This window comes from Dermacentor albipictus, chromosome 3 (assembly GCF_038994185.2).
Source record: "Dermacentor albipictus isolate Rhodes 1998 colony chromosome 3, USDA_Dalb.pri_finalv2, whole genome shotgun sequence".
Classification (NCBI taxonomy): Eukaryota; Metazoa; Arthropoda; class Arachnida; order Ixodida; family Ixodidae; genus Dermacentor; species Dermacentor albipictus.
The window spans coordinates 120616387-120635940 of record NC_091823.1 but is presented as its reverse complement, the minus strand read 5'-3'; the positions used below and the strand labels follow the sequence as shown (position 1 = coordinate 120635940).

General features: G+C 43.9%; 1 protein-coding gene across 17 annotated transcripts in view; it reads right to left on the bottom strand.

Moving 5' to 3' along the window:
• The window catches only part of MED25 (Mediator complex subunit 25), a 91016-nt gene that overhangs the window by 18917 nt on the left and 52545 nt on the right, over positions 1-19554 (bottom strand). For 10 of the 17 annotated variants that reach the window (XR_010569978.2, XM_065453325.2, XM_065453322.2 and 7 more), the window contains 5 exons: positions 18552-18641; positions 16841-16873; positions 8121-8183; positions 5090-5215; positions 3014-3256 (listed from right to left, as the gene is read on the bottom strand). Coding sequence is in view for 16 of the 17 variants with exons in the window: in XM_065453325.2 (XP_065309397.1) it covers positions 3014-3256; positions 5090-5215; positions 8121-8183; positions 16841-16873; positions 18552-18641 (555 nt within the window). In the remaining variant the exon portion in view is untranslated. The remainder of the gene's footprint in view (positions 1-3013; positions 3257-5089; positions 5216-8120; positions 8184-16840; positions 16874-18551; positions 18642-19554) is intronic. The other 7 variants (XM_065453323.2, XM_065453330.2, XM_065453333.2 and 4 more) reach the window with 4 other exon arrangements.

Here is a 19554-nt window from a genome sequence, read left to right as displayed (position 1 = left end):
ACCAAAATGATACATGCTTGTAATTTACTTTTTTTTCAGCTGATGGCATCCGGTGGAGCTTCGTACGGCAACGACTGCTGCTTACCTGGTGCCACAACTTTGGATGAATGCACAAGAAGCCCGGAACAAGCATTTATAGAGAGCAAAATAAACATCATTTCATCATTTCGGAAGACGTCTTGCGTTTTCTTTATAAAATTGCACATGACAGATTCGGTGGAGTCTTGTGAAGTTCGTTAGCAATCACTTTTACTAAATAATGAAACGATTCTACGCTAAGGCCACGCGTGGTTCAGCAAAAGCGAAAAAAATAATAAAATAAATAAATGCCGCGCCGATCGACGGAGCCAGCGCGGCGTGTACCAACTGGTGTTCAAAATGCGCGTGCCCAGAACCGAAACCGGAAGGTGTTAGTACCATCTGCTTGGTGTGCTACAGTCAATTCGGCCGTTGGGCTCTATGGGAGTGTCCGCTCTTGTTGAAATTTCTTTCTCTCTGATGAGGCCCTAGGCCACAGCCCCCTCAGCGCCCCCCCCCCCCCCCTACCTTAATCCAGCACTGGACGTGGAATTGTTTGTGGCACTTGAGATGGCAGCCGCAGCATGGAGTGCTATGACTGCCATCTTCCCGAGGGCCGTGATTGATCGACTGTCTGGGGGTACACATTTCTTGCTTCAAGAACGCTGGTTTTGGTGCTATCCGACAGGCACCATGTATGGATCCAGTGCTGGATGTAGATTTGCGTGAAGAAGCTCTCAATTGACAGCCTTCGGGTATGCAAGATAAGACCCCTTTCGCGCTCGGCACCAGATGAATTGGTGCCTACAGGTGACAGCGTGCGCTGCAGATATGCTGCTGCATGCATGGTGTGCTGTTGCTCGGCGTCCGATGCTGAGTTACGCAAAATCTCGCAAAAGTGATCGTACCTCGGAAAGCAATAGAACGAGAATACTGCTCCATGGCAGTGCTGCCACTGCTGATTGATGCACACGTCGCGCTTTGTACTGTTGGCAATGCAGTTTTATATCCTCGAGCAAGCTTGTAAATGTAGGCCATCAGGATTTTTACAGTAAAGTTTCGTTCTGCGACACATTACCTATCTGTGCTGTGTCATTTTGCAATAACGAAATTCTCACAAAAGCAAATTCTTTTTGCGTTCCCCGCCGATTTTGTTATTGCGAGGTTCAACTGTACATGTGTGTAATGGCTGCATATACATAACAGCCGCACCTCTAAATTTGTAAAGAATATCAGAAAAAAAGATGTGTACATTTAACAATTACACGCGTATAAGCGGCACAAATGATTTCAGAAGGTTTGCAGCGCCATCTACTGTGTGGTGTGAGAATTCCAGAACTTTCTTTTTTAATTACTGCTGGCAGGTGACATGCAAAAATTGTACAGAAATAATCAAGAATAGCTAGAGCCATGGCCACCTGTTTGCGCTTCTAGTTTTATCACTAGTTGTATCTCGTTTGTTGATCATGCACAATCTCGAAACAATCCTCTCTGTCTGCTCCTGCGCTCATGTTCAAAAGTTTACCGCTTTCATCAGTTCTGAATAGGGAAATACACGAGCTAAATCACTCACTTTAAACTGAAAGTGGTTGGCTTTGCCACGGGAGATGAAAAAGAGCGGCTGGATGAAAGTTTGGTGCTGATGAAAAATGTGTTTGACGACGGTGCTTCCAAGGAGATGAGATGCACTCAGAACAACAAATGTACAGAGGCATGCTTTTCGAGGGAAGCATGCCTTTGCGTAAAAGCCGTACTCCCAATGTTTTTTCACCCGAAATAATGAAAAAAATACCTATGGCCATTACATGCGTGTGCACGCACGCACACACACACAGTATGTTGTAGTATCTACTGCAGTATCATTGCACAGCACCGAATCTTTAAGAAAGATCTGGAGCAGCTCGCATCTTGTGATAGTGACACATGAGGCATATTGCAAGTACAAAATTCCTAGTGAGACTGGTGCCACTATGTGCTGGGAGCAGATAAAATTTTAGGTGGCCTCAAAAGACTTTTTTTTTTTTGAGTATCTAAGGATGCATTCTACCTCCTGGATTAGCGTTTCTCGCGCTACAGAGCTTGAAATAACAATACGGTAATTGCTATGATGAAAGGTGTATATTGCTATTTCCTAAGAGATGGAACAAATTAAATTGTACTGATATGCACTAAGGAGCTGCAGAATGAATGCTTTCCAAACCACAACTTTCAGCAACCGCTAGATAATCGTGGCTGCTACAAGTTTTCTTGTATGCTGCATTTAGTTGTCCACAAGCTTGCATACTAATTCGTGTATGCCCTTCTCAGCGGTCTCGTAATATGCAAGCCTTACAAATTGGTGAGACCAAGTTTTTGGCACCCCCAGTGGTCGGCCTGCAATATGGGGCCACAATGTGACAAGGTTCAACATGTTCAGGCCTCTACCTTGTTGCAAGGTTTTTAACTCGGCCAATCGTATAGGATTGACTTGAGATGGCCACTTAAGCAATCCATGCAGCTACTTTAGTGGCATGTGAGAGGGAGTTTTACTCCACGACCTCAAGTCACAGCGGTGTCACATGTAGCCAGTAAGTCAGTGTGTACTAAAGGTTTAATTCCCATTACCAAAACCTATTATTTTTTTTGTTAAGTTTAACTATGTTTTACATATTACCTATGCTCTATCTCAGTACTAGTTCTATGTTATCACCTATACTCTATCTCAATGTTACGCACTGCGCAACAACACAGAATACCAAGCCTTAGAACACTATGCTCTTTTCGCTGTGCTGCAGGGAATTACTGCAATGGAGCATAGTCATTATGGCACCCTAAAATTGCGAGCCTTTTCAGAACTGACTGAAAGCATAGCCCTGCTGTGACTGCTGTTCTCAGTGTTGTCTATTCCTCTGTGCTCAACATGCTACACCCCATTTTTTTTTCAGGTGGTGTAGACAGTGGCAGTACAGGGTGGAGCACTGCACTGAAATAAGAGATGGCTCCTTAGGGGACTGACCAAGTTCTGCTGTCGCTCAGCCTCAAGCTGCGAGAGCCTGTTGGCCTGCTGCTGCGAGACTGCGGCCGCTTGTGCCCCCGGTGGGAGACCAGGTGGCGGGCCCTGGGGTGGACCCGGGGGACCTCCCTGGGGCTGAGCACCCAGTGGCCCCCCACGAGGCCCCCCCACCCCGGCCATGGTTGGAGGCTGTGCATTAGGGGGAACCTGCTGCTGTGGGGGCCCCTGCTGCTCGGGAGGCATCAACTGCAAAGGCAGGACAGAGGGTGAGGAATGGGTCGGTGAAAGGACCTGAAAGGACCACGGTGGGAACGTTTTGGTGCAGTCATTGTTTGCGTGAAGCGCTGAGGTGCCACCCAGACAAGTGCAAAACTAGAGGCAAACCCACAAGGGAGAAAAATGATAGTTCCACAAAGCTGCTCTGCGTGCCCATTGCATGGTCTTTCTGCATAAATGGCTGATTATACTGCTTTACAAAATGGGATGTTTGTGTGGTCTCTGTACTGCTCAAATACTGATGAAACAGTGCATACCCACGTGAAGATAGTCTCAAGCAAAGTGCAAATGTTTAAGCGACAACAATGTCATTACTGCACCTTTTCAAGGTCACAACTGTGTGTTGCTTTAGGGAGAGTGGGGTAGTTCAATAACGGGTGTGATTTCTTGTTGGTTAACCTTCTTTCCTTGCCTCGAAAACATGCTGTTGTGCATGTTTTTTCCATAGAAAGTCACCCTGCCTACCCAGCCTCTTTCCCTATTTTCTTTTATTGGTTCCAGAAGTCTACTATGATGCAACAGCTCAAGGCATTTTATGTAATTAAATGTGACAGTTGCTTACATCAAGCATTTCCACAACTTCTGTTGCTTCACGTGCAAACAAAATCAATAATACCTCACACCATGGCTACAATTCATCATTGCAAGAAATTGTGCACGCAGATGCCAGGGTGTCAGATTGCGTAGGCGCCAAACTCTCCCTGGAGGATATGCAAGTGCCAAAGTTTCACAGTGTACAGTCATGAATAATAAAGGCCAAGTGAGTAAGCTAAGTGCGATGATGCTTGCATTTCTCACAAGACTGCCACATACTGCAATAAGAGCTAGAAGTAAGCAGCAAATAAAGCCCACTTCCCCTTATTCGTATAGTGGAGCAAACAACAGCAACAAAAACAAAGGCACCAAACTGAAAAAGAATGCGCTTTTGAAATGAGAATTAACATTCACCAATGGCCAAAGACATGCAAGTCAAGGGCATGCGTTTGCGTCCTTGTCTTGCTCAAGCATTCCATGGTTATGGCGCGAGTGACAAGAGACAAGCCAAAGGTCAACAAGTATTTGGTTTAGGGCACAGTGTGGTTGGGTAGACCGCGGCCACACCGGTTAAGCGTTCAATGAGTGCTTGGAGCTAGCTGTCAACAATATTCAGCAGTCATGACCACAGCAGCCTGCATGCGCATGTACCAACACGAATGTTCAGTACACGAAATAAGCTGCCGATTGAGCTGTCCTTGTGGGTTAGCGAATGGTTCAGTGACCCATCTCCTATAACCAAATGAACCCAGCGGCATCGCGATTGGTCATTGGTAGTCTATAGCACACTGTTGTTCTTTACCACCTTTCTTTGCTATCCGCTGGCAAACTCTAAACAAGCTCAGTGATATGAAACCATTCTTTTGCTTGTTCTTTTGGAAAAAGAAAATATATCTTTTTACTCTTTGCGTCAAACCTTTCCCACTAGGCTGCGCAAAATTTGCCAGGCCATGCAATATAGAACTCATTAAAGCTTGCCACACTACATCCCCGCTAGGGCTCAACATATGTGGCTTTGAGTGAAGAAGCTTCCAACGGAATGCATTGTTTGTTCAGCGGCGAATGATGATGTGACTATCCTGGTTCTCTATACAGGAGGCTGTTTATTGGCCATTTCAGCCAGTTTACTTTCTTTTTGCTCTTTAGATAACGTCTCGTCGTCTCTTACTATGAGAGGACGTGCTACACGCCTTAATAACTACACTGGGTGCAGCTGCTGCCTGACTAAGGGACACAACACACGTGACCGTTGCATAAAGAGTCTCAAACCTTAGGACCTCGTGATCGAACAACTTCCTGCAGATGATGGCTGTTCGTCGCAGGCTGGCTGTGAGGTGCAATGCCACGCGTGAACTCAGCCTGGAGTATTCCTTGCGCTTGTCTGGAGGGCTCGGGCTATTGTGGGTGATGAGAGGCAGGTGAAAAATGTGCGTTCCGCCATGAAGGTGGGAGAGACACATGAAATGGCACTGCGCCCAGCAGCTACGCAGCCAGAGCCAGGCGACACTAAATCTATAATGAAGACATTAACATGCACAGTCACACAACGGCCTGCACGGCATGCAGCTAGAGGAGCTGCTTTGGTTATGGAAAGCATGAAATGAGCAAATAAATGACGACGGGCTCTTTGGGGACTTGTCCATGACTTGAACTTGCAGATGTCAACAAACAAAAAGCATATGCTATTAACCTCTCTTTTTGCGACAATGCTGCCGCCGTTAAATACTCTCAACAAGACTATGACTGTCATCAACGCGGAGGCATACCAAACGAGCTGCATTCACATGACAGGAGAGCTCTCTAGCCAGCAAAAGAGTACTGGTCTTATATGACAACCCCCATAATGTTATAGACTACACTCTATACGCATCCCGGTGACCTGCAAATCTAAAATAATCCTGATGAGCTGACTACATGTAACATGGTAGGCACCTGCTATTCCATGACATACCTGTCATTCTAGGTAGTGAATTGGAGGGTGACAAGTTTAGCAAATGTAAAGATGAAGCACAGAATGACTCCTTGAGTATTTTTCTGTGGCTGAAGAACTGCATGTTGCAAGTGGCAGACCATTCGATACATAATATGAGATTAAAAAGCAACACGACTGAAGGGAGTGCCAGCTTTTGGAATAGAAACATGGATGCTTAGCATGGATGCTAAGAATGGCTAGAGACATTGCTCAGCTGCGCTCATCTACTGCAATGATTTCTGTAGGTGGAGAGCTAAACATGTGTGGTCGTGTTGGGGGACGAAGGCGGAGTGGCAATGTTGAAAGCTTCGTGAACGGTTATCAAAGGTCACCTCTGATCTGCTGATTGCCAACACATACAGACCATAACGCACTGATGCCTGTGTGCATAAGTGCCTTAAACTCAGTAGGTCTGTGTGACAGTTTGAATAGCTTGCCACTAGATGACAGAGAGAGGAAAAGATTGCATGAACAGCTTAATTGCTTCTAATGCCTCTCACATCTTAAATCGCCATACCACACAAACCAGCCCAAACTTCCATTCTTGATTAATCAGGATATAGACGTTGGATAGGAATGGTACGATTGTGCCATACAATTGTGGCATTCTGCTGTTACCATGCTCTGGGGAGTAGACCAAATTAGCAGACGCGTGGCCAACAACAACTCAAATGACAAACAATTGATATCACAGAATAATGGCAGAATAATGCCAGGACCAGCAAATCTTAAATATTAAATTTAATAAATAAATGAGGGTCAAATTAATGAGCTTTCGCTGTAACAACTTCAGATTGGGAATGTTAGAGTCTGGTATTCAGAAACTAAAGCCTTTTATAGAAAAAACACTCGATTTTCAAGGCGGACCTTTCTGCATACCAAAGAATCAGAATGCAGCCATGTTCACAACACAGTTGAAGAAAGTTGACATTTTTCAAGCCACATCAGCCAAGTGCGAAACAAGCACAGGACACTAAAGCTGCCATTCTTCTACACGCAGCACCGGCGTGCAACTGTCGACAAGTCAGGATTCTAATGGTCATGCTTGACAGGTTAGTGTACATGGGCATTTCAAGCTGGGAGTGACTGAAACACCAGAAAACAGAAATGCAGCTGAGAAGTGAGCACAATATAATGAAGGTGAGATAAACAGCACTTTTACAGCTGTCCGATATTATCCCATGCCACTGAAGCAACTGCAAGTGAGAACACTGCAGAGGCTGTCACACAGAAGCCATCATCTGCATTATTCCCCTATAACACCGACAGCACTCACAGAAAGAGAGACTTCATATAATGCTTTAACCTCAATTTCTGTCCCACACTCCATCCCCACCCCTTACCATTTCACCACAGTGAAATCATGTCGGGGTTCTGTAAGCAACACGGACTAATATTACATTCAACTGGTTGCTTTCAAGTGCTCTCGAGGTGTGCTTCACATTTGGCTGGTTGAAATCGAGTGATTGGAACACCTTTGCCCTGTTCACTGCCTCCAGTGTGTGTAGCGTTCTTTCGCAAGTCTGCAATCATTTAGAGCGCCATGCATGAGCTTAGCATGCTTGCAGGCACCCTCACCTTTGTGCTGGGAGTGCAGCCTGGATCTTACAGTTTTGGCCACGTAGATGCTGCAACTTTTCTAGTGGGAGCTCTCTGTCCCCATACTTTCCGGGCGGAAGCGCTCAAGGTGGAGGAATCTTGTAATTTGTAGTAGTGCTGGCACAACAACAAGAACATAGAAGACACGTCAGGCACACAGTGTTCTGTGTTGTCCCATGTGCTTTCTATGTCCATGTCGTTCTGTCTGCACTCTTAAAATTAGAAGACGACCTGCCAACAAGTCCGTATAGCTATCCTCAATTGTGGAGAAAGGTTTACGAAAGGAAATATTGTAGCCCCATAGCTTTGTGTAGCTTCACGAAGCCTTGTAGCTTTGTGCTTGCTTGGGTGGATCATAATTTTCCCTTTCATACACCTTGTACGTCTGCCACACTATTTTGCAACAGAGGCGGTGCTCACGTGTTTCTGCTTCCAGTCACCCATTGCTATGGCAATCACAGATGGACTACTTATTGCAATCTGGGACGGAGCATGGCAGCAACCAGCTGAACGTAGCATAGGTGCAAAGCATAGAAGTGTATACGTGAATAAGAGAACAAGGCATAAAGAGAAAGAAAGGAAAAAAAGAACGAGAAAGAAATGAGGTGAGTACATATAGGGAGCGAAAGAAGATCGAAGACAAGCCATTTTGTGGGGAAGGAAGAAAAGAAAAATGGCATACAGTAGTACACCGAGAACAAACAAACAAACAAAAGAAAAGGTCTGTACCGTCTTTGCCAAAATGTTGTTGCCAGGCCACATAGCAGCAGAGTACTGCTGCCCTGGTGCTGCCTAAAAAAAAGTGAACGTAAGAAACAAAAAACTGAAACAGAAACCAACAAATTTGCATTCAGCAAAACACAAAGCAAAGGAAACAACAAAGGAAGGCAACAAATAAAGAACAACAAAAACATGTGGCATATGTAGCCAAAAAGGTAGAAGAGGGACTTCCATACTGTCATCTACCTTTCTTGTTCTTGGCTCTCAACGAAAATAGCTGCTCTATGCCTCAGCAATCTACTAAGGTGAATATGTCTAGTACCTGCATGGCAATTAATTTATTGTTATTTAATTTTTTCTGGAACACTTACAAGCTGGCCTTCTATTCATTGCTATATGAGCGTCACGGTCACGTGTCCGGAAGCATGTACACACCATAACATGTGGCCACACATGGATGCATGCATGCGCACGCATGCCCAAGTAATTTGTTCTTTACAAGACTTCTAAAATGTTATTATCAACTTAAACAGGAGATAACACAAGAATAGTGCAGATCCCCAGACTCAGAAATGGAATGCCTGAAGAGAGATTCTTTGACAGGCAGCTATAACAGTGTGCCTAATCCTTCTGAGCAATGTGTAGAGTGGCGGTGCATGCTTCTGTAACTTGACAGACAAATCTGAAAGTATGTCTGGTTTGCTGATCTAACAGTGATTGCAGACTCAGAGCAGCATAGTTAAATTACAATAAGCAAGATCTACTTTAGACCAATAACTCGGTTGAAAAAGTTACGGTGAGGCTTCTATGTTTCCGCAGTCCACACAAAACTTCAGAGCCTTCGAGAACACTTGCAGTGTCTGAAATGTCATTAGTAAGCATTTATGACAAGAAACTCAACAACGAGGTGCACGACGAAGAGCACTGGCCATTCTTTTGCATGTTATGAACATAATGAATGAGTGCAGGAACGTGCAGGCTTGGGAGTCAAGTTAGTGGAGCTGTGGGACAGGCCCTGCCCAATGCTCGGAGCTGGTCGCAGATGGCATGGCAAGCATCGTCACTAGAGTTACCATATATACTCATATATACTCCTACGTGGAGCAGAGTTGTGGGTCTGTTTTCTATAAGCTGCTTGCACTTCCATTCGTCGAGTCCGGTCACGCGGGTTCAAACAACCTAGCAGCACAGAGAAGCTGCCATTTAGGCACAGATAAACAAAGCCGGCAATGGCAACACTACTGTGTCACCAGGCACCTTATTTGATGACTAATGCCCAGGTAACTGCTTCTGAATTTAGTCTATCTTGCTTTACTTTCATTGGCACAAAAATTGCATGACAAAGATTTTTGTTTTTACAGAAGTGTATGAATATCTGAAATTTTGAATACGTATCGAATAGTCTCTGCTATTCGATTCGTATTCAATTAGAGAATCTACTATTCGAACTTGTCAAATACTATTAGTTTCTTTCGAATATAAGGGAAAGCAGCACTTATGTATATAAAAGAGCGAGCCAATAAAGGTGCAGTGAGTTGCCGTCCAATGTAGGTTGTGCTTTGTCGAGATAATCGACCCTGCAGCACTCGCTGCCTTACTCCTCTCCACAGTGAGGACTGTTCCAAATGACTCTGCTGCAAAAGAGCTGCGGTAGTTGTGCAGAGACAATTTCCAGTAATTTTTTCCAATAATAATTTCCAGTCATTCAACAAGAATGGCATGCTTCTAAACAGACTATACATGAATTTGTTGCCTAAATTTTTTGTTTGGCCAGTACCACCATGTTCGCATCTCTTCCAAATTATTTGCATGCGATGCTGTTATATCGCATTTCTCTTCTTCATTGACACACCACAGTATGTGAACCTGGTGATGTGATGTTCCCTTGTTTCACTACTGCCACTGTCACGGTGCCCGGAACCGAAAAAAATGTTTCTCATTTACAAGCTTCTCAGTTGTCCGGACGTCGAGTTGGAAATGGTATTACATTAAGCGTCAAGTAATGTATATATAAGCACAATTTCTTTTAATCAAATGGATACTGTGTGAACTGTAAGTTTCACTTTATTCACAAGTAAGAAAATATTCAGTATTCAATTTGAAATTTGGAGGTCACTTTTCTCGAATATTCATATGTGATTCCATTTGGAAATTGCACTATTCAAACACCTATAATATTTATATTTTGTACTTGCTCTCAAGGTTGCAGATTTGCATGCTTTTCAAAAGGTGGCATTACTGCTCTGTGCGCAGCAAAGGATCCTGTGTTAGGGGATGCCTCAGGCACGTGCAACGGGGTATTTCTATTCATTCAGGATCAGAAAACCACCGTAGCTCAGCTGTGTTAAGTTCGTAACAAAGTGGTCCTCAATTATCCCGGATAAAGTCGACTGACCACGTGGGTCGACCACGATGTCTGGCTTTTCCTCACAACCTTGATTTGTTTTGAATGCAAGGTGGTGGAGCTCTAAGCAAATCTGCTCCCTGTGGGAGCATATACAGTAACTCTGTGCCAACAACTGAGGCAAAATCGAGTATTCTTAGTAATATGCGAGGTCAGAATTTATGCCCCAGTGGTCGCCGGAGTAAACAAAGGACATAAATTGTTCTTCCCCGGCACTGCTGGATGTAAAAGGAAAAGCTTCCTCTGCAGGTCCTACAGTCAGTCAGGAGATCCACTTGAGGTAGGAGTGTGTGAATAGCGAACAGTAGATTTCAAATCAAATGTCGAATTGAAGCAAGGAAAGAAAAGCCGAATGTCGAATCGAATATCAAATATCAGGATATTTAACACAAACATTTAGGCTTCCAAAATTTGAGCAGAAATTACAGTGCTGCCCATCCTTAGGAGGCCAATCAAATTACTTCATAAAAATCTTGCTAGCTATCGGTAACTCAAGTATCTCTGAATCGAGATGCATAGTATGCTCTGATCATATTAAAGGGAACACCAAATCAGATACTACCCTCCCTCTCTGATAACAACTCAGTTCGTATACGAAGGTCTGGAAACTACTTTTTATGAATGGAATGTCTGTCAATTAGAATTAAGTGTTTTTTTCCCTGTGAAGTTGAAGAAATAGCGAAGCTGTCTTAAATACCAATGGGGTCTTCAGTTTAGTAGTGCACCATACTGTGCCTAATGGCAATCTTCTATTGCTTAGAAAGTATTGCTTTCCAGTTCCCTTCCAGAACACAGGAGGGATTTTTCCATATCCATAGCAGGTGGTTTCTGTACTTTATCATTAGCTTGCTATGATTCCAGTCTGAGCGATAGACAAAAGTGGGGATGGTGCATCATGTTACTCAGCACTAATCCGCAAGGTCATCGGCACCGACGGTAAGGAGTTCTCAAATAGGGAGGCCCACAGCAAGTTCGCGCGATGTGGGTAGAAAGCTCAGAACTGCGCGAATCTGCGTGCGTGAACACTGAATTCGAGTTTTTCGATGTGATTAGTGTGCCTTCCTGTGGCTAATCAGACCGATCTTCGTACATGCTCTCATGCTTTACACACACGCTGCTTAAAGTAGTTCCCTCTGCCCGCATCGAATTAATTGTTTCGATCGGTACTACCGCAGCAGTGTAGCCTGCTTTTTATTGGCAGCCGCGTGCTTAAACATGGAGTCCTCAACGCAATGTGCACAATCCATGAATGGATGGATGGATGCTATGAGCGTCCCCTTTGGAACAGGGCGGTGGGTTGCCCCACCAGGTTCTTGTTATTATATTGCCTAATGTCCTACCTAAGTTAACACGAAAAAGAAAAGGAGAAAAACAAATCCCACAATGTATTCCCATAACCAAACTTTCTGAACCCCTATTGTGAACTTTGTTTTTGCACGCCTCCGTTGTTTGTCGTTTCCCTACTTCCACCAATTTTCCAATCGCGAAGGAAGAAGAAGCACGTGCTTTTTCTTCTACAGCCTAAGGGCAGTTTCACAATGGTTCTTGTGTGGCGAAGGCGGGCTAGGGAAACATGCAACATTGAGGTCGGCATCAAATGCCAAAGCACAGTCAGCAACACAGCCTGCATCGAAGCACTGAAGCAGCCCTAATTATGAGTAGGACCTTGGTGAGAATGCACAGCCGGACACTGGCGTCAGTGATGAGCTATCGCTAACATCAGCCAGCAATGCAGCTCTACCAAGCCGTTGGAATGTGCAGCCTGACGCCAACATCAGTGATGTGCTATGACTAACATCCCACAATGCAGCCCTACCCAGGCCGTCGGAATGTGCAGCCAGATGTTAGCGTCGGTAGAGCAGGAACAGGGTACAGTAACAAGTGTCAGATACAATGGTGACTATAGAGGTGTAGCTAGGCATAATATTAAGATACAGGAAGAGAGCACAGTGCATCAGAGAGAAAATGGGGATAGCCAATATTCTAGTAGACATTAAGAGAAATAAATGGAGCTGGGCTGGCCATATAATGTGTAGCGCCATTACCGATGGACCATTAGAGTTACAGAATAGGAACCAAGGGAAGGGAAGCACAGTCGAGGATTGCAGAAAATTAGGTGGGATGATGAAATTAGGACATTTGCAAGCGTAAGTTGGAATCAGCTCGTGCAAGACAGGGGTAATTGGAGGTCGCTGGGAGAGGCCTTTGTCCTGCGGTGGACATAAAAATAGGCTGCTGCTGCTGATGGTGATAGATGTAATAAGCACCAATATGGTGAAGCATTTGCAAAGTCTTCGGTAGGTTTCGACGAGTGGAAAAACAGACCCCCTAGGACTTTCGAAGGGTGTGGGAACTCCTTTATATGCAGCTTTGCTGCCTTTGATGTACGAGTGTTCAGACTGGCATAAATCTGCAATTATTTTTTCTTTCTGACATTGGTCACTGACCTGTTATTACTAATACTGTTATTGCATGCCAGGTTCTCAAAGCTACTGAGGAGCTTGAGCATGCGACACAAAGAGAATGCACTGTGTGTGAGCTGTGTAATGACAAATGACATGACAGTGTGTTTCGCTCTAAAGCTGCTTGCCTACACTTGCTGGCAACACTTGCAAAAAGAAAGACTACAGGCAAATGACTAAATCTGTCTTGAGCAGTTTTATTTTTCCTGTTATGATGGCCCAGGTGCATGCATGCAACGTGTGAAGACTTTGAAACACAATAATGATTTCCTGAATTAGGGTAAGAAAAAAACCCACAGTCTTCAAAGGAGTTAAGTCTGCGAAGCGAAAAAAATTTATCAAGCCACGAATGTTCTTAGATAAATGTCCATCACACAGAGCTTTGAGGTTATTACTTTTGGGTAAATAAACATTCACTGAATTTAATCAACCATTTCTGCTGCTCAACAAGACATGGCTTGAGGGCACTTGCAGCTCACACTGATGATTACAGTAAGGATCACTGTAGTTTTGTGTGTCTCATTCTGTTGTCATTTATTTTGGGCCCATTACATCCACTATAGCAAGTACTCCCCACTAGACCATATCCCAGTTCTTTGGCAAAAGAATCACTGCACTATGCATGATGCCATCAGTTGGTAGCCACAAGCATCATGTGCTGTCCATGCTGTGCTGAGGCAGTACTGCAGTTTTGCAGAACTTGCCCAAGTGCTTCCAAGGCCGAAAAGAAATTACCAAGCCCCCAATTAAGCTAGTGGAAAGCTATTGTGTTAACTCAAGGTTACCTTCAGGTGATCACAGTGCCACGGGAAAAGAAAAAGTGCAGTCACTGTATTCACAAACAAACGACATACAAATTATTGCCGATAAGGTTACTTACCAGTTGAATACTTACGTTGATAACATTACTTTTAAGTAAGAAGAAAAGAAGACGAGATGTGTTGAGAACATGCTTCATGGCACCTTAAGGCTGCCTTATGATAGGCAAAGGTGTCCTTTGAATACATTTACGGCACGGTAGTAAGGCTTGAAAGGTTTAACAAGTACATTGTCTCTTCACAAGCCTACAAGTTTACTTCATTCGTAAGGCACCAAAAGATGGGGGAGACAGCCTTGCTACTTCTCAAGGTGATAAGTGGCAGCGACGTGAAACAAGCTTCAAACATGCATCAAAGAGGTCCTGAATCACCCCTCAAGATTGGTGAAAAAAAAAAAAAAAGCAAAGTCCGCAGACAGCAGTGTATGCTGTCTGCGGACAAAACTGATGACAAAAATAAATTGCACTTTTCTTCTGGAGCACAGCTAAATCAGAAACAGCTCTGAATGGCTGCCAGTGCAATCACTAAACATCTCAGCACTAATGCTATGACCAGAGACTGTGCGTGTGCGCATGTATGATTAAGAAACATACTGCATCCCATGACAATGGCCTCTTTACACATTTAAGCGAACATAACTTAAAGGAACTGACCATTATGCGATGGGTATCAGGCCTTTGTCTCACATGCAGTCATCAATGCCTATTTTGATTTGAAGTGAACCAAGTTAGGCATACACTGCCTATACACAAATGGCCTCGATCTAAATATGACTTTGGCTAGCTACTTAGTACATAATGACAATTATGATGCAACTGTGCTACATGATGCCTTTTTAAGGATATTTCTTTCCCAATGGGGTCGGGGTAGCTTGTCAGTATATATATGGCTGTGCCCGTACGATCGGGAGGGTATATCAGGATTCGGCAGTGTCCTGGACAAATCGGGAGAGTTGGCAGGTACGATAATAGCCTTTCTACAGCTTTCAGTTTCGCTTCTTACTGTGTTGTGACATCATGAAGCACTACGTGGTCATGTGGAAGCAGGACATTGCTACGTTTTGACATTCGCTCCAACTAGCTTGGTTGTCTGCTATGCTGCTACATTGGACCTCACAATGAGTAGCAGCATTTGAGACCACCAAGCAAGCCAGAGCGAGTGTCAAAATATCGCACCGTCCTGCTCCCAAGGGACCACATACTGTGTCGACGTGCCAACGTGGTATCCTCCTAGGGAATTAAATGGAAACTGGCTGTAGAAAATGTACTATATTATTTACGGCACTCTGAGGCTTGTCACAATCTTTCCTGGGCTCTAAAAGCCTAGGACCTTTCAAACCCTTCCCACCCCCCCCAAAAATTTAATAGCCGAAAATATGTTGGTACCGCTTTGCACAGTGCCCAGTACCGGACCGTTTATTCCGCTGTAATCTAACTGAAATGTGATCCATGCAATTTTTGTCTGGTGTAAAACAGACACATCAGCACAGAACGATGCCATAATGAAGAATAATAAAAAAAAAAGATATGCCAGAAATATGTTTCTCATAACTGTAACAGTAAAGTTGAAAGAGGATTAATTAAACATGTTATACCGATGAAGCCAGAGTACTATAGTATGTAAAGTTTGCACACATGGCGGCAACAAATGGCTGGGCACAAGCTGGGCTGCGAAAGCGTGCAGTTCACGGTGATGCTGTGTACCAGCCCTATATCATATATCCTCATGCAAGGGCCATGCACTGCGATGTCTGGGACTAAACATCTAAAAATTTCACCTGCAAAACTTTCACCAATGACACATCTCAGAAAGCAAATGGCTCATAGTATGATAAACTTCTTGCATCACACTGCTGCTTCCTGAGTGTCTTTGTTGCGACATGGCACAACACAGTGGCAAATGCTTTGGTGAACTACTTCTTCATCTTTCTTTTTTTGCAGCTGTGCTGCTATTATTCTTTCATCTCGTAGCTCGTTTATTATTGCCTCAGGAACATTGTCATGAGCGTGGCGAGAAGACACAGAGAAAAAGTGAACAGAATTAGCACCGATCGTAGCAAGGATAGCTGTTTGGAGTAAAAAAGATGTTCAAAGTTATCTGTGTAAGAGACACACTTACATTTTCTAAGTGCATTATCTAGCCTGGCAGCCACGGACACGCAGCTGCAATCGTTAGTGGGACTAGCTAGCAATGCAGTGCGCACTGCGCCATTTTTATGCATTGTCAGCGTCACGTATGGGGATATCAAGCTTAGGCTATTCTTCGGTCTCATATGAACAGCAGAGAGCAGACTGTTGGCGTAAAGCATGGGTGCTGTCACCTAACTCGTATCCTGGAAATCCCTGTGGCTCAGGTCCTCGCACTTTCCCAAACACATCCAATATGCAACCTGCAATGCTTTGCCAATGCAGTGACAAACAACAGGCACGTTTGTCTGTGGACGACACTCACTTTTAAATGCCGCCCCTTTTGCTGCAGCGGTTCTCTGTGTGCTTTGTGTGCTTACAACCTGTTCACTGACTGCACACATTGCCATATTGACTTGCTACATTTTTCAAATGCATTTATGGTGTAATCAGCTACTAGATGCATTCATAGTCACAACATAGCAAAATAAGGACATCTCATATTTTGTGTAATGATTTCTGCAAGTTTCTTTTTGAAAGCATTACTTTTTTGAAAGCATTTACTTAGTTACTATAAAGTAACTTTTATAGCAAACTTCATGCAAGAAGCTGATACGATGAGAAAGAATGCTGCTTTCTCTCTCACCAGGCACTGCAAATTTTTTTGAAAACTTGACCAACTATCAAGGAAAGTCAGACGACACATTTTCCACCCATTGCATTTACGCCTTGTGTGATGCTACTTTTCCATATGGCTGGCACAGAAAGGTGAAGAAGCAAGCCTTGTATCATTCACAAGCCTCAATGTATCGTAAAATAAACTGAGTGACAATGACATCGTCTGACTGGGCTTTCAAGTCTAAATCTATTAAGCAATATGCAAGGAGGTGTGTGCATACGTAGTCGACTGCATACTCACTTGCTCATGCAAGCACACACAGTATTGCGGTGTCTGTTGAGGAAAGAAGATGCCTTGCTCACAAAAGACGCTAACGAAAGGGCACAGAACTCATTCACAAACAAGGCACCCCTCCTCCTTTCCCTTTTTTGCCATGAAGCAGCCCCATTATAATATCCTATGAGACTTATAATGAGCCTACCTGTGCCAGTTATCACAAGCCAAACAGGTGAAAACAGCAGTTCCCTTAGGATAAACATACACTTGCGAAAAATGTGAAAGGAAACACGCAGCCACATGGCTGAGCTATGGGATATGTTTGCCACTAACGCGACATAGATAAGGGCTAGGAACGTAATCGATGATATAAGCAATACAGAAAAAGGATGGTGATCAGGCCTGGACACCGACGTCTGATCGATTCTTCGCTGGGGCAGCAACTGAACGATTTAGGCTGCTGCCTGCTTTCCACGTGCCTTCATCCTTTCTTATTTCCAGGAGGTGGCACCTTGCTTTTGTGTTTGTCCGTTTGGCAGTAACCATGTCATTCAGCAAAATATGAACTAGGCCAGGAACCAGTTTTTCTCATAGTGTGGCTGCCTTCAAAATGAGAGGTATGTCCATCACATCATGACACAACAGTTTTTTTCAGCCCAGGCATGTGTGGCTGCTTGCAATAATAGCAACCTCAGTCACAAAAGTGGAGGCTTAAAAACTGTTGAGTCATGACGTGCCTTAGTCATGTCAGCACTGACAACACGTGCATGCCATCTCCTGCACAAAATACAAAATGCCACATAACTGTGTGTTCACTAATGGCAAATGAGTTCACAGCTGAAGCTACCGTATAGGTTTGATTCATCCCCATTAAGACTTATGGCGAGGCCACACAAATTCAACTGCAGGGCAATGCAAATGCAACTAGGGGGCAAGTACCAGCAGTTTCAGCTCTCTGACAAAGTTAAAATGCTGCTGAGCAAAGAACCCACACAATAAGGAGCATTACTAGGTATCTTCTACACATTGACTTAATTCTACAATGTTCAAACACAGCTGTAAACTACAAGTGATGAAATATACCATAGCTCTAGGAACCAGGTGACATTATCAATAGGTTCCAAGCAGCAGAAACATGAAGGAACCACACTGGAAAACTACGATGCCCCACTTCACATACTAGCAGTACACACACTGGGTTATGTGCGCTATTGCCAAGGAGGATGAAATACAATAAACCTAGCATGTGGCCTTTGGCACCTTCTGCTCCACTCTGTGTGATAACATGCTTAAAACAGAAAGCCTTCTCTTAAATAGTCAAGTGTGAAAGCCCATTTGCTTCCTATGTACTGCATCAAAGTCTGCATGCTGGAATTTAGCTTATAGTTTCTTGCCAACTTGTTATGCATATTACGCACAAGCATGGTGGCAAGAGGTCCTTATAGATAGGGCCAAGCAGAGGCTTTCAAGACGACGCTAAACGAAGGTCTTGGAGTGTAGGGTAGTTGGTATCCCACTATGATTAGATGTGAAGTGCGAAAACATGGCAAAGATGTCCAACACAGCATTCATCTGTGCTGATCATGGCTGCCCAAGTACTTATTGCATTGGTGCTTCACCTCCAGTTATGTAACGCCAAATTTTCAGCTCCTTCCTACAAAACAGTCGTGCCGGCAGTCATGTTAGAGTGCCATTTATCCATCTTATCGCCAAACAATGAGGTGTGCTTACTCACCGGTGCCATGCCCATTGCTGCATTTGGAACCGGTGCAGCCATGTTCATGCCGCCCGCCGTTGCCATGGTACCACCAGACATGTTCTGCAGCTGTGCATAAGACAGAGGGAGAGGCTTGCTCACTCGATTTGCATGTTGAGCAGCTCTCAGGTAACAGGAAATAGAGACATGTTCATTTGTCCAGTGAAGTTCATTTAAGCAGTGAAGCTTCACCAACCAGTAGCAAATGCGTTTGAGTCAGGAAGCAGCCTATTTGTTAAAGATATAAACCATGAAGCTATTTGTGCACTTACATTAACGTTAACGAAACACTAAACACAGCCAACTTTTTTTTTTTTGCTCGTGCTACAGAACTTTTTGCAATACACAACACTTTTGCAATACAGAACACTTTGCAATGTATTAAAATAGCACCTTGAGCAAGAGGTAAGGTTGAGAACCTTAACAACACCCATTAAGACTCATCTACTTTTCAAATGGCTACAAGATTTTCTGGAGTGCACAGATGTACGACAGACAAAATAGTAAAGCCTGGCAGAGAAAACAAAGGTAACTAGGCACTTGTATTCAGTCTTCAAAGATCACTTAACCAGGACAAATTCACCAACCCCAAATAAGATGTACATAAAAAAAAAGAGAGAAAGAGAGAGGACATGAGCTATTCACTTAATGCTTTCACAAGTGAGCATAGCAGAAGGCTCTGGAAGGGGGCAGGAGGGTGGGGGCAAGCACCCCCACAGGTTTCATTGGAGGGGATCACTGCTTTTCAGCCCTGGGGTCCAACCACTGCCATACATTCCTATGGGAGAGCTGATAGTAAAACAAGTTATTTTTTTTTCATGAAAAGAAAAGAAAAAATGTTTGTGTTGACAAAATGAGCCCTGGCTCCTGCCCTTACACTAAAGATACACTTCCAGAGCCCCTGGAATAGTACTTTGACATGTGTAGCATAATGTAGCATAATGAAAAAGTTAAACAGAGAGATGCTGCCAAAAATGAAAAG